We start from the raw sequence: 19028 nt of genomic DNA on the forward strand, positions 1-19028 counted from the left end.
TTCTCAATGATACATGTTTCTCAATGATACATGTGTTTCTCAATGATACATATATGTTTCTCAATGATACACGTTTCTCAATGATACATATGTGTTTCTCAATGATATATGTGTTTCTCAATGATACATGTTTCTCAATGATACACATGTTTCACAATGATACACATGTTTCTCAATGATACATATGTTTCTCAATGATACATATGTGTTTCTCAACCAAGCATATATGTATGTATTAATCATACATGTACATATGAATAACTATGACTCCTTGTGTTTGACACCAACATTTTCATAGTTAAACCCCATAGTTTTGGACCCACCCTCGTCGGGAAGCCTGCCTACCAGTTGATTGTTGTTGGGACCATCAATACGTAACTACAGGAACATTGCCATGTACCCTTGATTTAGCAATCTGAGCCAAATTACTGTGAAACACAGTTCCCAGGTTAACAGGGTTTGCTCAATAGTATTGAACCCTGGAATTCTCTCAGTACAATTAGACTATGGAAATACTGGAGACACTACATGAGGACTGTCAGTAACCTATTCACACTTGACATGACGCTACTAGACATATTGAATACACAACACTCTCAATGTGGTTATTTATATCCGATGCCAAAGGCCAAACTTGAATTCCTATCATGCTAACTTGGGCCATGTTGGATGTTTAATATTCCTGACACAGTGTTCAGAAGCGGCATTACCTAGGTCACAGTGTACCAACGTACAATAAGGAAGGTGATAGTTAGATTACGCTGAAATTGAAAACAGAATTGTTCCTTGGCAAACAGTTTTGAAAAAATAACGACGGCAGCATTGTGTTACTTTCGATGTCAAAGAGTTAACTGGTGCTCCTGACACTATATTTTGAGAGAGATATTGTGGATTACCTTGTTTATAACAACCTTGAAAAGTATTGCAGTTATGAGAGAGTTGGGCTCTGGTGACACAGTCATTTAAAGGCTGCAATTTGCTGTGTGGAGTTATGTCCCATAGGAATGTCAGGATTCAGTGATCATGGATTCGACTCCCAGATTCTGTGTTTTCAACAGTGGATCATGGCACGGCTCTGGGCCACAACTCTGTATAGGGAACTGCTTTGTGTAGCCACTAGGCCTCATAAGATGAGATTTCTACAATTTGTGTCACATCACAATATACAAACTATCCACCAAACATATTAAAATCACATGAAAATGCTTTGAATCCTAACAAGCTGTATCTATACCTTTCGCATAATGAAACATACATACAGAGTATTCAGTTTCAGCTCTGTTGAAAACTTCCCATTGGTATGATTGAAGAATTTGTTAATATCAAATCTGAACAGTTAGTGATTGAGTGAGTTTGGATTAACACAGATTTTGGCATTATTCCAGCAATATCATGGCCGGGAACACCAGAAATGGGCTTCAGACATTGTACCTATGTCGGGAATTGAACTCAGGTCTTTGGCGTGACGAGCGCCCGCTTTAACCACTAGGCTACCCAACCGCCCCTCAGATTTGAACAGCTCAGCAATATTCATACATGGGGCTTTATCATACCACCATGTCAGAATAATGAGATCTGATTGGTCCTTGTGATCTTGATAAAATACTGTGTACCCCGTCTTGGAGAGGAATTCATTTCTCAGCCTGGGAATAAATCTCTTATATCCCACCATGAGCAAATAATGATGAACATGAACTTCTGAGAGACAGAATAAATCCCTTATACCCCGCTTCAAAGCAAAAAGACGCACACATTTTTCCGAGTCAATGGAAGTCATGTGACATAGCGCAATTTAACCTCAGCTCAATCGAACAGCTGTTTTCTATCAATTTTGAATATGTTTGAATTAAGTCATATTAAAACATGTCAGTAAAATAATATTCTTGTAGCAAGATCACGCCGGGTACATGGGGTATTATGCGTCCCACGTTAAGTTTTATACCACGAGCTTGATGGGGATGCATAAAACCCCGTGTACCCCGAGTGATCCTTCTACAACTTGTAATATTATTCCCAATCTCATTAAGATCAGATCTTAGTTCTCGCTACCGCTAAACAAAGATCTGAGGACATCCCATTACGGGTCACTTCAGACCGACCTTGCTCGAACTTTGACCGACCAATGGAATGACCAATCAGAAGGCAGCTTTCTCGTGCTTTACGGCATTAATTTCAAATTGGCGACTACGCTTTGAAACATATTTTGACAAATTCGCGATTACAAATTTGAAATCTGAACAAAAGAACATTCTGGAATGGCTAATAGATGGTCTAGATTGAATGGATATAGTCATTAAACCCATAACTATCGTTCGGAGTTAAAGTTTTCGAGGCTGCATGATCAGAAATCACATTCCGACTGTCACTTTCATAATCTGGTAAGCGATGCTCTGATTTGTCGGATGAAAGGTCGTTCTGACATGACCCATAATGGGATGTCCTCAGATCTTTGTTTAGTGGCAGCGAGAACTGAGGTCTGATTTTAATGAGATTGTATTATTCCAGACATGATCTGAGTGCTACCTGTACAACATAACTAAGTCAGAGCTACCTTTGTAGATATGACTAGCATGCAGGGGGACTGTGTACATGCTGACATCAGCATATCTTGCAAATATTCCAATCATTTACAATAACGTTACTATATTCAAACCTTGAAAACATAAATAACAAGTTTCCTGAATCATTTTGTCAATGTAGAATACTGCTGAAAAAAATACATATCACCACATGTCAACTTTAAAAGCTGGCAAGAATTATTTTGACAACTGTATTGTAAAACTACAACAAATTAATATGTTCGTCAGAAAAACTTTCAAAACATCTATATACTATTTCAGGGGTAGTCATTTTCTAATCAGAAATATATGCTTTATATCAACCTTGTCTACAAACATGTAGGTACAAAAGAACACTCTTTGAAAAAGAAAACATTGAATAGATATATAATATCTAAACAGTGATATTCAGTCAGGTGATAAGGTGTTAAGTAACTTCTGACCAAGGTGACATGATATTCAAATATTTAAATATTTGAAACTTTTATTGAAAATTTCAAAAACATAAATTGTTCACAACATCTTGAACAAAATCTGAAGAACAAACATTTATTTTGGTGTGACCTCATCAACTCAAAGCAGGGAAGAGAAAAGCTCTGAAGAGGAACAGGAGACGAGAAATTGTAGTGAATTATTTGTTTGTATATGAAACAATATTAACTTAATATGTAGAGATTGTTGTCATGGAGGGGCTGTTTGTTACTCCAGTGGGGAAGGGACATGTTAGATGTTTGAGTCAGACATGGCAGTGAGGGATAACGCCATGCAAACAACTCCAATCACCCATTAAAACCATGCATTGTCACCTTGCAAGCACACACAGAATACACATTTCTCAATACATCTAAAACATCTAAAAGGATACAAACTTTATGCTTATTTTTTATATTACAGATGACAATTAATATTTTTTTAATGAGATGAAGACAAGTCGTTCATAAATTGAACCTGTAAATTTCGACATAGAATTAACATCGTTAAGATAACAGAACATTTTTCACTTCAAATGCTTGCAGTCCTAAACTCACCATTAACACACACTTCTGAAGGCATGCACAGAGCGATGGTAGTATGTCTTACCTGATTCTGGGGCCTTGTCTAAAGCAAATCATAGGCAGATCATACATTTTATATCAATGAAATACTCAATCTCATTTAAATCAGACCTCAGTTCTCGCTACCTCTAAACAAAGATCTGAGGACATCCCATTAGGGGTCATGTCAGAATGACCTTTCACCCGACCAATCACGATAGTTACGGGTTTAACGACTGTATCCATACAATCTAGACCATCTATTAGCCATTCCAGAATGTTCTTTTGTTCAGATTTCAAATTTGTAATTGAGAATTTGTCAAAATATGTTTCGAAGCGTAGTCGCCCATTTGAAATTAGTGCCGTAAAGCACGAGAGAAAGCTGCCTTCTGATTGGTCTTTCCATTGGTCGGTCAAAGTTGGCGCAAGGTCGGTCTGACGTGACCCGTAATGGGATGTCCTCAGATCTTTGTTTAGCTGTAGCGAGAACTAAGATCTGATTTTAATGAGATTGATGAAATACTGCATTCAATGATTAAGTGCTCCCCTTCAATAATCAACCCCAGGGACTTTCAATTTCACTATTTGATATTGTATTTGTATTTAATACAACCTAGTGAAAATAATGCCAAACAGGAAGTTTAATAAGCATCAGAAACCCTTGGCACTAATACATCAAACATGGTACTGCAAAAATATCTTGTAAAATCTACATAGATTTGCCTTCAAAATTACACTTTTAGACTGACAGGAATTCACACACAAAATTGGTATCAATTGTTGATGATGAAAATCAATATATAAATATGTATATGAATATTGTCCATTCCAGTCATTTCAACTACTAAATGATTAGTAGATTTGTTTTTAAAAATTTCAAATGACTAGTTCAAATTTCATTTGGAAGCTTGAAAATGTTTTTACTTCAATATTTTCTATTTGATAGTTTTTATTTTCAGTGTGATCTCCAGTGTCAATATTCCCACTATCATGGTGCCTGTAAATACTCATCTGACAAAGGCAAACCAGTGATTGAAAGCATGAGCAGCGACCAGTGATTGAAAGCATAAGCAGCGACCCATGCCATCAGGCCACAATGACACGCAACCAGCTAAGTCATAGAGCCTACTCTCCCCATCAACCTAAGTCGTTTCTCACGACCCACAATGTGATGCTGGGGACCTACTCTACCAAGTGTCCCAGGAGATCTTCACACAGTTCCACTCCTCACTCATGTACAGTGTCACAGCCAGTCACTGTTGGCATCATGTTGACACTGTATTCTTTGGATTGTTTATTTGTAAATGACATGTTTTCAATTCCACTGTCATGATATGGCTGAAATATTGCCGATGTGACGTAAAGCATAAACTCACTCACTCACTTCAATTCCACTGAGTATGCATGATCAAGAGATAATTACACTTCTCTATGTGTAACAGATTTTAATGAATCAGAATTCAAAATATATTACTCAAACAACAGTTAAGGACCACCTGATTCTTTGATATTACTTTAGTTAATCAGTCATGATATAGTAGTATACAAACATATACCAAAGACTACTGGCACCCATTTTGTGTGATCAGTACACCAGCCACACTGATGTACAGCCCTGTGTATTTCCTACAGATTTGGAGGAGCTGGAGTGGACCAGTACACGAGCCACACTGATGTACAGCCCTGTGTATTTCCTACAGATGTGGAGGAGCTAGAGTGAGATCAGTACATGAGCCACACTGATGTACAGCCCTGTGTATTTCCTACAGATGTGGAGGAGCTGGAGTGTGATCAGTATAGAACCACACTGATGTACAGCCCTGTGTATTTCCTACAGATGTGGAGGAGCTAGAGTGTCACCAGTACAGGAGCCACACTGATGTACAGCCCTGTGTATTTCCTACTGATGTGGAGGAGCTAGAGTGTGATCAGTACACGAGCCACACTGATGTACAGCCCTGTGTATTTCCTACAGATGTGGAGGAGCCAAAATGTGACCAGTACACCAGCCACACTGATGTACAGCCCTGTGTATTTCCTACAGATGTGGAGGAGCTAGAGGGTGATCAGTACACGAGCCACACTGATGTAAATCCCTGTGTATTTCCTACTGATGTGGAGGAGCTAGAGTGTGATCAGTACACCAGCCACACTGATGTACAGCCCTGTGTATTTCCTACAGATTTGGAGGAGATGGAGTGTGATCAGTACATGAGCCACACTGATGTACAGCCCTGTGTATTTCCTACAGATGTGGAGGAGCTAGAGTGAGATCAGTACATGAGCCACACTGATGTACAGCCCTGTGTATTTCCTACAGATGTGGAGGAGCTGGAGTGTGATCAGTATAGAACCACACTGATGTACAGCCCTGTGTATTTCCTACAGATGTGGAGGAGCTAGAGTGTCACCAGTACAGGAGCCACACTGATGTTCAGCCCTGTGTATTTCCTACAGATGTGGAGGAGCTAGAGTGAGATCAGTACACGAGCCACACTGATGTACAGCCCTGTGTATTTCCTACTGATGTGGAGGAGCTAGAGTGAGATCAGTACACGAGCCACACTGATGTACAGCCCTGTGTATTTCCTACAGATGTGGAGGAGCCAAAATGTGACCAGTACACCAGCCACACTGATGTACAGCCCTGTGTATTTCCTACAGATGTGGAGGAGCTAGAGTGAGATCAGTACACGAGCCACACTGATGTACAGCCCTGTGTATTTCCTACTGATGTGGAGGAGCTAGAGTGTGATCAGTACACCAGCCACACTGATGTACAGCCCTGTGTATTTCCTACAGATGTGGAGGAGCTAGAGTGAGATCGGTACACGAGCCACACTGATGTACAACCCTGTGTATTTCCTACTGATGTGGAGGAGCTAGAGGGTGATCAGTACACGAGCCACACTGATGTACAGCCCTGTGTATTTCCTACAGATGTGGAGGAGCTAGAGTGAGATCAGTACACGAGCCACACTGATGTACAGCCCTGTGTATTTCCTACAGATGTGGAGGAGATGGAGTGTGATCAGTACATGAGCCACACTGATGTACAGCCCTGTGTATTTCCTACAGATGTGGAGGAGCTAGAGTGAGAACAGTACACGAGCCACACTGATGTACAGCCCTGTGTATTTCCTACAGATGTGGAGGAGCTGGAGTGTGATCAGTATAGAACCACACTGATGTACAGCCCTGTGTATTTCCTACAGATGTGGAGGAGCTAGAGTGTCACCAGTACAGGAGCCACACTGATGTTCAGCCCTGTGTATTTCCTACAGATGTGGAGGAGCTAGAGTGAGATCAGTACACGAGCCACACTGATGTACAGCCCTGTGTATTTCCTACTGATGTGGAGGAGCTAGAGGGTGATCAGTACACGAGCCACACTGATGTACAGCCCTGTGTATTTCCTACAGATGTGGAGGAGCTAGAGTGAGATCAGTACACGAGCCACACTGATGTACAGCCCTGTGTATTTCCTACTGATGTGGAGGAGCTAGAGTGTGATCAGTACACCAGCCACACTGATGTACAGCCCTGTGTATTTCCTACAGATGTGGAGGAGCTAGAGTGAGATCAGTACACGAGCCACACTGATGTACAGCCCTGTGTATTTCCTACAGATGTGGAGGAGCTAGAGGGTGATCAGTACACGAGCCACACTGATGTACAGCCCTGTGTATTTCCTACAGATGTGGAGGAGCTAGAGTGAGATCAGTACACGAGCCACACTGATGTACAGCCCTGTGTATTTCCTACTGATGTGGAGGAGCTAGAGTGTGATCAGTACACCAGCCACACTGATGTACAGCCCTGTGTATTTCCTACAGATGTGGAGGAGCTAGAGTGAGATCAGTACATGAGCCACACTGATGTACAGCCCTGTGTATTTCCTACAGATGTGGAGGAGCTGGAGTGTGATCAGTATAGAACCACACTGATGTACAGCCCTGTGTATTTCCTACAGATGTGGAGGAGCTAGAGTGTCACCAGTACAGGAGCCACACTGATGTTCAGCCCTGTGTATTTCCTACAGATGTGGAGGAGCTAGAGTGAGATCAGTACACGAGCCACACTGATGTACAGCCCTGTGTATTTCCTACAGATGTGGAGGAGCTAGAGGGTGATCAGTACACGAGCCACACTGATGCACAGCCCTGTGTATTTCCTACAGATGTGGAGGAGCTAGAGTGTGATCAGTACACAAGCCACACTGATGTACAGCCCTGTGTATTTCCTACAGATGTGGAGGAGCTAGAGTGAGATCAGTACACGAGCCACACTGATGTACAGCCCTGTGTATTTCCTACAGATGTGGAGGAGCTAGAGTGTGATCAGTACAGGAGCCACACTGATGTACAGCCCTGTGTATTTCCTACAGATGTGGAGGAGCTAGAGTGTGATCAGTACACGAGCCACACTGATGTACAGCCCTGTGTATTTCCTACAGATGTGGAGGAGCTAGAGTGAGATCAGTACACGAGCCACACTGATGTACAGCCCTGTGTATTTCCTACAGATGTGGAGGAGCTAGAGTGTGATCAGTACACGAGCCACACTGATGTACAGCCCTGTGTATTTCCTACAGATGTGGAGGAGCTAGAGTGTGATCAGCACACGAGCCACACTGATGTACAGCCCTGTGTATTTCCTACAGATGTGGAGGAGCTAGAGTGTGATCAGTACACGAGCCACACTGATGTACAGCCCTGTGTATTTCCTACAGATGTGGAGGAGCTAGAGTGTGATCAGTACACGAGCCACACTGATGTACAGCCCTGTGTATTTCCTACAGATGTGGAGGAGCTAGAGTGTGATCAGTACACGAGCCACACTGATGTACAGCCCTGTGTATTTCCTACAGATGTGGAGGAGCTGGAGTGTGACCAGTACACGAGCCACACTGATGTACAGCCCTGTGTATTTCCTACAGATGTGGAGGAGCTAGAGGGTGATCAGTACACGAGCCACACTGATGTACAGCCCTGTGTATTTCCTACAGATGTGGAGGAGCTAGAGTGAGATCAGTACACGAGCCACACTGATGTACAGCCCTGTGTATTTCCTACAGATGTGGAGGAGCTAGAGTGAGATCAGTACACGAGCCACACTGATGTACAGCCCTGTGTATTTCCTACAGATGTGGAGGAGCTAGAGTGTGATCAGTACACAAGCCACACTGATGTACAGCCCTGTGTATTTCCTACTGATGTGGAGGAGCTAGAGTGTGATCAGTACACGAGCCACACTGATGTACAGCCCTGTGTATTTCCTACAGATGTGGAGGAGCTAGAGTGAGATCAGTACATGAGCCACACTGATGTACAGCCCTGTGTATTTCCTACAGATGTGGAGGAGCTAGAGTGTGATCAGTACACGAGCCACACTGATGTACAGCCCTGTGTATTTCCTACAGATGTGGAGGAGCTAGAGTGCAATTAGTACACGAGCCACACTGATGTACAGCCCTGTGTATTTCCTACAGATGTGGAGGAGCTAGAGTGTGATCAGCACACGAGCCACACTGATGTACAGCCCTGTGTATTTCCTACAGATGTGGAGGAGCTAGAGTGAGATCAGTACACGAGCCACACTGATGTACAGCCCTGTGTATTTCCTACAGATGTGGAGGAGCTAGAGCGTGACCAGTACACGAGCCACACTGATGTACAGCCCTGTGTATTTCCTACAGATGTGGAGGAGCTAGAGTGTGATCAGTACACGAGCCACACTGATGTACAGCCCTGTGTATTTCCTACAGATGTGGAGGAGCTAGAGTGTGACCAGTACACGAGCCACACTGATGTACAGCCCTGTGTATTTCCTACAGATGTGGAGGAGCTAGAGTGTGACCAGTACACGAGCCACACTGATGTACAGCCCTGTGTATTTCCTACTGATGTGGAGGAGCTAGAGTGTGACCAGTACATGAGCCACACTGATGTACAGCCCTGTGTGTTTCCTACAGATGTGGAGGAGCTAGAGTGTGATCAGTACATGAGCCACACTGATGTACAGCCCTGTGTATTTCCTAAAGATGTGCAGGAGCTAGAGTGTGATCAGTACATGAGCCACACTGATGTACAGCCCTGTGTATTTCCTACAGATGTGGAGGAGCTGGAGTGTGATCAGTACATGAGCCACACTGATGTACAGCCCTGTGTATTTCCTACAGATGTGGAGGAGCTAGAGTGTGATCAGTACACGAGCCACACTGATGTACAGCCCTGTGTATTTCCTACAGATGTGGAGGAGCTAGAGTGTGATCAGTACACGAGCCACACTGATGTACAGCCCTGTGTATTTCCTACAGATGTGGAGGAGCTAGAGTGAGATCAGTACACGAGGCACACTGATGTACAGCCCTGTGTATTTCCTACAGATGTGGAGGAGCTAGAGTGTGACCAGTACACGAGCCACACTGATGTACAGCCCTGTGTATTTCCTACAGATGTGGAGGAGCTAGAGTGTGACCAGTACACGAGCCACACTGATGTACAGCCCTGTGTATTTCCTACTGATGTGGAGGAGCTAGAGTGTGACCAGTACAGGAGCCACACTGATGTACAGCCCTGTGTGTTTCCTACAGATGTGGAGGAGCTAGAGTGTGATCAGTACATGAGCCACACTGATGTACAGCCCTGTGTATTTCCTAAAGATGTGCAGGAGCTAGAGTGTGATCAGTACATGAGCCACACTGATGTACAGCCCTGTGTATTTCCTACAGATGTGGAGGAGCTAGAGTGAGATCAGTACATGAGCCACACTGATGTACAGCCCTGTGTATTTCCTACAGATGTGGAGGAGCCAAAATGTGACCAGTACACCAGCCACACTGATGTACAGCCCTGTGTATTTCCTACAGATGTGGAGGAGCTAGAGTGAGATCAGTACACGAGCCACACTGATGTACAGCCCTGTGTATTTCCTACAGATGTGGAGGAGCTAGAGGGTGATCAGTACACGAGCCACACTGATGTACAGCCCTGTGTATTTCCTACAGATGTGGAGGAGCTAGAGTGAGATCAGTACACGAGCCACACTGATGTACAGCCCTGTGTATTTCCTACTGATGTGGAGGAGCTAGAGTGTGATCAGTACACCAGCCACACTGATGTACAGCCCTGTGTATTTCCTACAGATGTGGAGGAGCTAGAGTGAGATCAGTACATGAGCCACACTGATGTACAGCCCTGTGTATTTCCTACAGATGTGGAGGAGCTGGAGTGTGATCAGTATAGAACCACACTGATGTACAGCCCTGTGTATTTCCTACAGATGTGGAGGAGCTAGAGTGTCACCAGTACAGGAGCCACACTGATGTACAGCCCTGTGTATTTCCTACAGATGTGGAGGAGCTAGAGTGAGATCAGTACACGAGCCACACTGATGTACAGCCCTGTGTATTTCCTACAGATGTGGAGGAGCTAGAGGGTGATCAGTACACGAGCCACACTGATGCACAGCCCTGTGTATTTCCTACAGATGTGGAGGAGCTAGAGTGTGATCAGTACACAAGCCACACTGATGTACAGCCCTGTGTATTTCCTACAGATGTGGAGGAGCTAGAGTGATATCAGTACACGAGCCACACTGATGTACAGCCCTGTGTATTTCCTACAGATGTGGAGGAGCTAGAGTGAGATCAGTACACGAGGCACACTGATGTACAGCCCTGTGTATTTCCTACAGATGTGGAGGAGCTGGAGTGTGATCAGTACATGAGCCACACTGATGTACAGCCCTGTGTATTTCCTACAGATGTGGAGGAGCTGGAGTGAGATCAGTACACGAGGCACACTGATGTACAGCCCTGTGTATTTCCTACTGATGTGGAGGAGCTAGAGTGAGATCAGTACACGAGCCACACTGATGTACAGCCCTGTGTATTTCCTACAGATGTGGAGGAGCTAGAGTGGACCAGTACACGAGCCACACTGATGTACAGCCCTGTGTATTTCCTACAGATGTGGAGGAGCTAGAGTGAGATCAGTACATGAGCCACACTGATGTACAGCCCTGTGTATTTCCTACAGATGTGGAGGAGCTAGAGTGAGATCAGTACACGAGCCACACTGATGTACAGCCCTGTGTATTTCCTACAGATGTGGAGGAGCTAGAGGGAGATCAGTACACGAGCCACACTGATGTACAGCCCTGTGTATTTCCTACAGATGGGGAGGAGCTGGAGTGAGATCAGTACACGAGCCACACTGATGTACAGCCCTGTGTATTTCCTACAGATTTGGAGGAGATGGAGTGTGATCAGTATAGGAGCCACACTGATGTACAGCCCTGTGTATTTCCTACAGATGTGGAGGAGCTAGAGTAGAACTGAGAAGAGACAGGTGACCACTACTGCATAGACAAAACAAAGTAGAAGCTACTAAATGGCATATACTGACAGTGAACATCACATACATTTTGGTGAGGATACTCTTGACTTGAGTGTTTTCTGGTTGAGGACTTTCTCTGAAAAAGAAAACAGCAATAATATAAAAAAACAAATCAGTAAATAAAATTTTGTTTGTTTGTTTGTTATTTAAAGCCGCACTCAGCTATATTCCAGCTAGAAGACGGCGGTCTGTAAATAATCGAGTCTGGACCAGACAATCCAGTGTTTGACATCATGAGCATCGATCCACACAATTGGGATACGATGACATGCATCAAATAAGTCAGCAAGCCTGACCATCCAATCCTGTTAGTTGCCTGTTACAACAAGCAAAGTCACCTTTTACAACAAGCATGCAATAAATAAGAAGTTGGTAGTAAAGGCTTTGGTGCCTTGTTGTTTAACATTACACCCAGCAATCCTTCTGCTGTATGACTGTAAATAGTCAATAGGACCAGACAATAAAGTGATTGATATTATGCGTAATGATCTACACCGTCAGGGTATAATGTGAGTGAGTGAGTGAGTGAGTTGGGTTTAACACCGCTTTTAACATTATTCCAGTTATATCACGGCGTGTCAGCTTAATGTGGGAGGAAAGCCCGAAGTGATGCAGATCTCAGACATTTACCACTTCGGTGAAACCCACGAGCACGGGTATGGTGCTGACAAACCTAGAAACATAATTGGGGCGAACCGGGATTCGAACCAACAATCAAAGGTTTCTGGCGTGTCCAAGGGGCGCAACTCTGCACAGCGAATTGCGGCGCTTTAGAAGACTGGGCCACCCGTGCCCCTCAGGGGATAATGACACGTGATCAAGCAAGTCACAAAGCGTGGCCATCTGATCCACTGTCATCACTCTTTCAACAAGTACCGGGGATAGGTTGCTGGGGACCATTTCTAACCAGGAATGCCCATTGGATTCTAGTTTGCTTGTCAAACCCTAGATTCAGTTAGATTGTTTGGACAATATGTGAGGACAATGATTTCTCCCACTGTAATATTTTACCAATACTTATAGACTGACCCCATGAGGAGCGGGCTTAGAATTGGTCTTACTGAATAATTTACAGCCACCATCATATAGCTGGAACACTGCAGAATGTGGCATTAAACAACAAACAAACAAACTCCTAGACTGTAAAGAAGTACATCTTACCACCAACAAATAATCACAGTGTGTCATAGCAATGTTTTAACATTATTTCATTTCTGAGAGTCTTAACAGGGATTTAGAAGTGGGATATAATCATGACTATGTGTATGTATAATAAAGAAGTGCTTATCTATGAGAATACTCCTTCTCATATACTCATATTTCATTTCACAGCTTAATGTTGGAGGAATTGCAAACTGACATGTACCACTTCGGCAACACACACCAACATTGGTATGGTGCTGAAAAACCAAGGTTCATCATCAGGGCACATATGTAACTTGAATCTTATAACCAGCACATCCTGGCATGGCTAAGGGAGGCAACTCTGCACAGCTGTCTCTACCCTCGTCACATGAGAATCAATGTAAGCTACCTGCAATAAGAAGTGTGTTCCAGTGACTGGAGGAGATGTCGGCCACGATGTGCAGGCACCCGAACATGGGCCGAGGCAGGGACGTACACTGGCTGTTGGGCCCTTTCCCCTGGTCACTGATGATGGCACCTAGACGACCGCTCTCCCCGTTACCCCATGAGTAGATCTGGTTCTCTGGAGACAATAAACACATGAACATAAACATAGGTAGTCATGGCAACAGTGAAAACATGTTTGTCCAGGGTCCTTGTCAAGAAACCTCAGGATGAAGACTACATGTATACAAACGTTAACCCACACCCATGACTCATTCAGCTGGAAATGTTTGTAATCTGCCGTGACTTCACTGGAAATTGTACCAGGGGATTAAAGGGGTTACATTATATACTTCCTCCAAGCATAAAATGTGTCATGAAATTAATTGGTGTAGCCTTACCTTTCAACTTCAAAAACTAATCATGTAGAATAACATTATATAGTATGGGGTGATAGCAGTTTGATTGAATAATGTTCGCTTTCTTTTCAAAATTAACATCTCCCTTTTGATTTGTGACCTAACTGCCAAGAAATCAATGGCAGGAAATCCCAAATAAGGCATATTCATTTCTTAGGTTGGGTTGGGTTACCAACACGACTGTGCAGGTTCACGTTGCTACACGAGTCAGCACAATCCTTTGGATATAAAAACACAGTGTTTTCTATCCACAACTACAGTTACTGTACTGGACATTTCCAGGGGCGGTTGGGTAGCCTATTGGCTAAAGCGTTCGCTCGTCACGCCGAAGACCCGGGTTCGATTCCTGACATGGGTACAATGTGTGAAGCCCATTTCTGGTGTCCCCGGCCGTGTAATGGCTGGAATATTGCTAAAAGCGGCGTAAAACCATACTCACTCACTCACTCCAAATTTCACAATGTGAGTAAGCAGTGTTTGGTAGGGCTTGGACGAGTCAACATTTACTAACCGGGGAATCCCAGGGCCCTGTTACCCAACCCTACCCGGGTACCCACTGTAAGTCTCAAGAGTTAGGAACAAAATGTCTGATTGGGAATTGTTTTACTGTAGCCCTGGCAAAAACTATTTAGATACATATGTATCAAACATTCAGATCATAAGTACACTGAAGTTGACTGAACTTTATCTTTGCTCAAACATATACAAGTCAAAAGGATGCATCGTCAGAAAGAAATGTGAACATTAGCGACTTGTAGTGTAACCACTGAGCTATAGTGAGTTTTGCCATTAAACAATATATCACATGACTAACCACAGGTCCGAGTAGTACTGTGGGTACCCAGGTCCTACTCAGGACCCACCTGATGCAATTACCTGAGTTACCTGTCCAAGCCGTAGTGTTTGGCTTGTAATTAAAAGATTTTTTGACAAGGTTACACAAACTAAGTACTGACACATATATTAACAAAAATGACAATGTGATCCTACCATTAGTAGAGATGACTGTGAACCCGACGCCACACGAAACCCTCTCCACTCTCTGCCCCGCCAGCATGCCGCCGACACGACATACACACTCCCGCTTCTTGAAGTCTCCCAGACCAAGCTGCCCATACTTGTTGGAGCCGAATGTAAACAGGTAGCCATACACTGTAGGAAGATACAAGAAGACATCAGGGGAAGCAATCACTGAATGTAAACAGGTAGCCATACACTGTAGGAAGACACAAGAAGACATCAGGGGAAGCAATCACTGAATGTAAACAGGTAGCCATACACTGTAGGAAGACACAAGAAGACATCAGGGGAAGCAATCACTGAATGTAAACAGGTAGCCATACACTGTAAGAAGATGCAAGAAGACATCAGAGGAAGCAATCACTAAATGTAAACAGGTAGCCATACACTGTAGGAAGACACAAGAAGACATCAGAGGAAGCAATCACGGAATGTAAACAGGTAGCCATACACTGTAGGAAGACACAAGAAGACATCAGGGAAAGCAATCACGGAATGTAAACAGGTAGCCATACACTGTAGGAAGATGCAAGAAGACATCAGGGGAAGCAATCACTGAATGTAAACAGGTAGCCATACACTGTAGAAAGATGCAAGAAGACATCAGGGGAAGCAATCACTAAATGTAAACAGGTAGCCATACACTGTAGAAAGATGCAAGAAGACATCAGGGGAAGCAATCACGGAATGTAAACAGGTAGCCATACACTGTAGAAAGATGCAAGAAGACATCAGGGGAAGCAATCACAGAATGTAAACAGGTAGCCATACACTGTAGGAAGACACAAGAAGACATCAGGGGAAGCAATCACTAAATGTAAACAGGTAGCCATACACTGTAGAAAGATGCAAGAAGACATCAGGGGAAGCAATCACGGAATGTAAACAGGTAGCCATACACTGTAGAAAGATGCAAGAAGACATCAGGGGGAAGCAATCACTAAATGTAAACAGGTAGCCATACACTGTAGAAAGATGCAAGAAGACATCAGGGGAAGCAATCACTGAATGTAAACAGGTAGCCATACACTGTAGGAAGACACAAGAAGACATCAGGGGAAGCAATCACTGAATGTAAACAGGTAGCCATACACTGTAGGAAGACACAAGAAGACATCAGGGGAAGCAATCACTGAATGTAAACAGGTAGCCATACACTGTAGGAAGACACAAGAAGACATCAGAGGAAGCAATCACGGAATGTAAACAGGTAGCCTTACACTGTAAGAAGATGCAAGAAGACATCAGGGGAAGCAATCACTAAATGTAAACAGGTAGCCTTACACTGTAAGAAGATGCAAGAAGACATCAGAGGAAGCAATCACGGAATGTTAACAGGTAGCCATACACTGTAGAAAGATGCAAGAAGACATCAGGGGAAGCAATCACTGAATGTAAACAGGTAGCCATACACTGTAGGAAGACACAAGAAGACATCAGGGGAAGCAATCACCGAATGTAAACAGGTAGCCATACACTGTAGGAAGACACAAGAAGACATCAGGGGAAGCAATCACTGAATGTAAACAGGTAGCCATACACTGTAGAAAGACACAAGAAGACATCAGGGGAAGCAATCACTGAATGTAAACAGGTAGCCATACACTGTAGAAAGACACAAGAAGACATCAGGGGAAGCAATCACTGAATGTAAACAGGTAGCCATACACTGTAGGAAGACACAAGAAGACTTCAGAGGAAGCAATCACTGAATGTAAACAGGTAGCCATACACTGTAGGAAGACACAAGAAGACATCAGAGGAAGCAATCACTGAGTGTAAACAGGTAGCCATACACTGTAGGAAGACACAAGAAGACATCAGAGGAAGCAATCACTGAATTCAAACAGGTAGCCATACACTGTAGGAAGACACAAGAAGACATCAGGGGAAGCAATCACTGAATGTAAACAGGTAGCCATACACTGTAAAAAGATGCAAGAAGACATCAAGGGAAGCAATCACGGAATGTAAACAGGTAGCTATACACTGTAGGAAGATACAAGAAGACATCAGGGGAAGCAATCACTGAATGTAAACAGGTGGCCATACACTGTAGGAAGATGCAAGAAGACATCAGAGGAAGCAATCACTGAATGTAAACAGGTAGCCATACACTGTAGGAAGATGCAAGAAGACATCAGAGGAAGCAATCACTGAATGTAAACAGGTAGCCATACACTGTAGGAAGACACAAGAAGACATCAGAGGAAGCAATCACCGAATGTAAACAGGTAGCCATACACTGTAGGAAGATGCAAGAAGACATCAGGGGAAGCAATCACTGAATGTAAACAGGTAGCCATACACTGTAGGAAGACACAAGAAGACATCAGAGGAAGCAATCACGGAATGTAAACAGGTAGCCATACACTGTAGAAAGATACAAGAAGACATCAGGGGAAGCAATCACTGAATGTAAACAGGTAGCCATACACTGTAGGAAGACGCAAGAAGACATCAGGGAAAGCCATCAAGGCACACAAGCACTGATCCACTTAGTGTACAAGTCAGCTGTGTCTCCCAAAGGATGAGGTGTATTTGTGGCCATCTTCGGTCTCCTACAGCTGCGAAGTTTAAGGATACTCGAAAGCTTTTGAAGTCCTCATGAAAGTTATCAAACTGCTCATATGAATGAGAGCTAGCATTAACTTTCAACATTTGAATGTTCTGGACTTTTACTAAGAACACCATGTGCAGAGGCATGTCTAAAACATGGGAATAAATGTGTCAATAAGGGCGGATTTTAGAGTTTCAGTAACATTCGAAAACACTGATCCTGACCAAAACCTTCAAATAGGATGATTTTCTCAGGAGGTTCAGATATAAAGGCATTACAACTATTTACTTAGGTCAAGATCACGGTTTAATTTTCTGAAGAAATTCTTTCTTTCATTTAAGGCATACTGCTGTACTTGGCCATGTCATCAGTACAAACAGGCAATAAAAAGAAAAACATGTCCAATAACTTTCATAACATTATTTAAAGTCTTCCAAAAACAAAATGAGTCACTTCCAAGTTGCCTACAGGATTATCATACCTCACTCTGTTAAAATGATATGTGAACTTACCTAACTTACACTGCTACAGAGATATGAGATATACAAATTTACTGTAACCATGGTAACTTATATTCAGTCTATCCACAGAAATTCAACCAAGGATCAAAGGAAGACATCTTGATGCCACTAAGCGGATGACAAGTTTCATTCCCATTGATCACATCAGGTCTGGTACAGACAAACCATGTGTGAAAATTCCATGTAATCTCCCAAACTAAACTTAGACAACATTCCAGGCATCGTAAGATGATACGGATCCTGCGCCACTTACAGTCTATGACTGCGGAGTGTGTCTTGCCAGTGGCCACACTGACGATGTTGTAGCGGCTGAGAGGCTTCACAGTCGTAAATGTGTATTTACAGGGGATGTCGTACACCTGAAAACAGACATGATACACAAACTGATAATTCTGCACCATTTTAAAATCAGTACAGTGAAATAGTGTTAATCATGATGTTATCATTCTCAGTGAAATCAGGATGGTTGGGTAGCCTAGTGGTTAAAGTGTTCGCTTGTCACGCCGAAGACCCTTGTTCGATTCCCGACATGGGTACAATGTGTGAAGCCCATTTCTGGTGTCCCCCGCTGTGATATTGCTGGAATATTGCTAAAAGTGGAGTAAGCCATACTCACTTAACTTAAGTGAAATCTTCCAGACTCACAGCTTCACAGTTGTTGGAACATAATATTGTCACATAAATCACACATAGAGGTCTCCAACAGTAATCGCCTGGAACGCGAAATGTCTGGACTACAGGAGTTTCACTGTGTCTCGATTCAGCATCTCATGATAAGTACACAGTAGTTTGCAAGTCACTAGCCACTAGTCTGGAGCCCGAGTCTATTAAAATTCTGTTCGGTCTTGTAAGCTTAGCTAATAATAGCACATATGATAACACTATACTCTACTATTAATGATGCTTTGAGCCAACATGTTTGGCTGAATAGACTCAGGTTTTGGC

At 43.3% G+C, this 19028-nt stretch overlaps 1 protein-coding gene across 2 annotated transcripts in view; it reads right to left on the reverse strand.

The window, feature by feature from the left end:
• The window catches only part of LOC124146667 (serine/threonine-protein kinase Nek9-like), a 41860-nt gene that overhangs the window by 6089 nt on the left and 16743 nt on the right, over positions 1-19028 (reverse strand). Inside the window, exons 17-21 of one of the 2 annotated variants that reach the window (XM_048403720.1) lie at positions 18337-18442; positions 14973-15134; positions 13529-13702; positions 12020-12070; positions 3639-3656 (exon numbers count right to left, since the gene is read on the reverse strand). In XM_048403720.1, the coding sequence (XP_048259677.1) occupies positions 3639-3656; positions 12020-12070; positions 13529-13702; positions 14973-15134; positions 18337-18442 (511 nt within the window). The remainder of the gene's footprint in view (positions 1-3638; positions 3657-12019; positions 12071-13528; positions 13703-14972; positions 15135-18336; positions 18443-19028) is intronic. The other variant, XM_046517075.2, reaches the window with a different exon arrangement.

Source organism: Haliotis rufescens, unplaced genomic scaffold, assembly GCF_023055435.1.
Source record: "Haliotis rufescens isolate VD_foot unplaced genomic scaffold, xgHalRufe1.0.p SCAF_3, whole genome shotgun sequence".
Taxonomy (NCBI): Eukaryota; Metazoa; Mollusca; class Gastropoda; order Lepetellida; family Haliotidae; genus Haliotis; species Haliotis rufescens.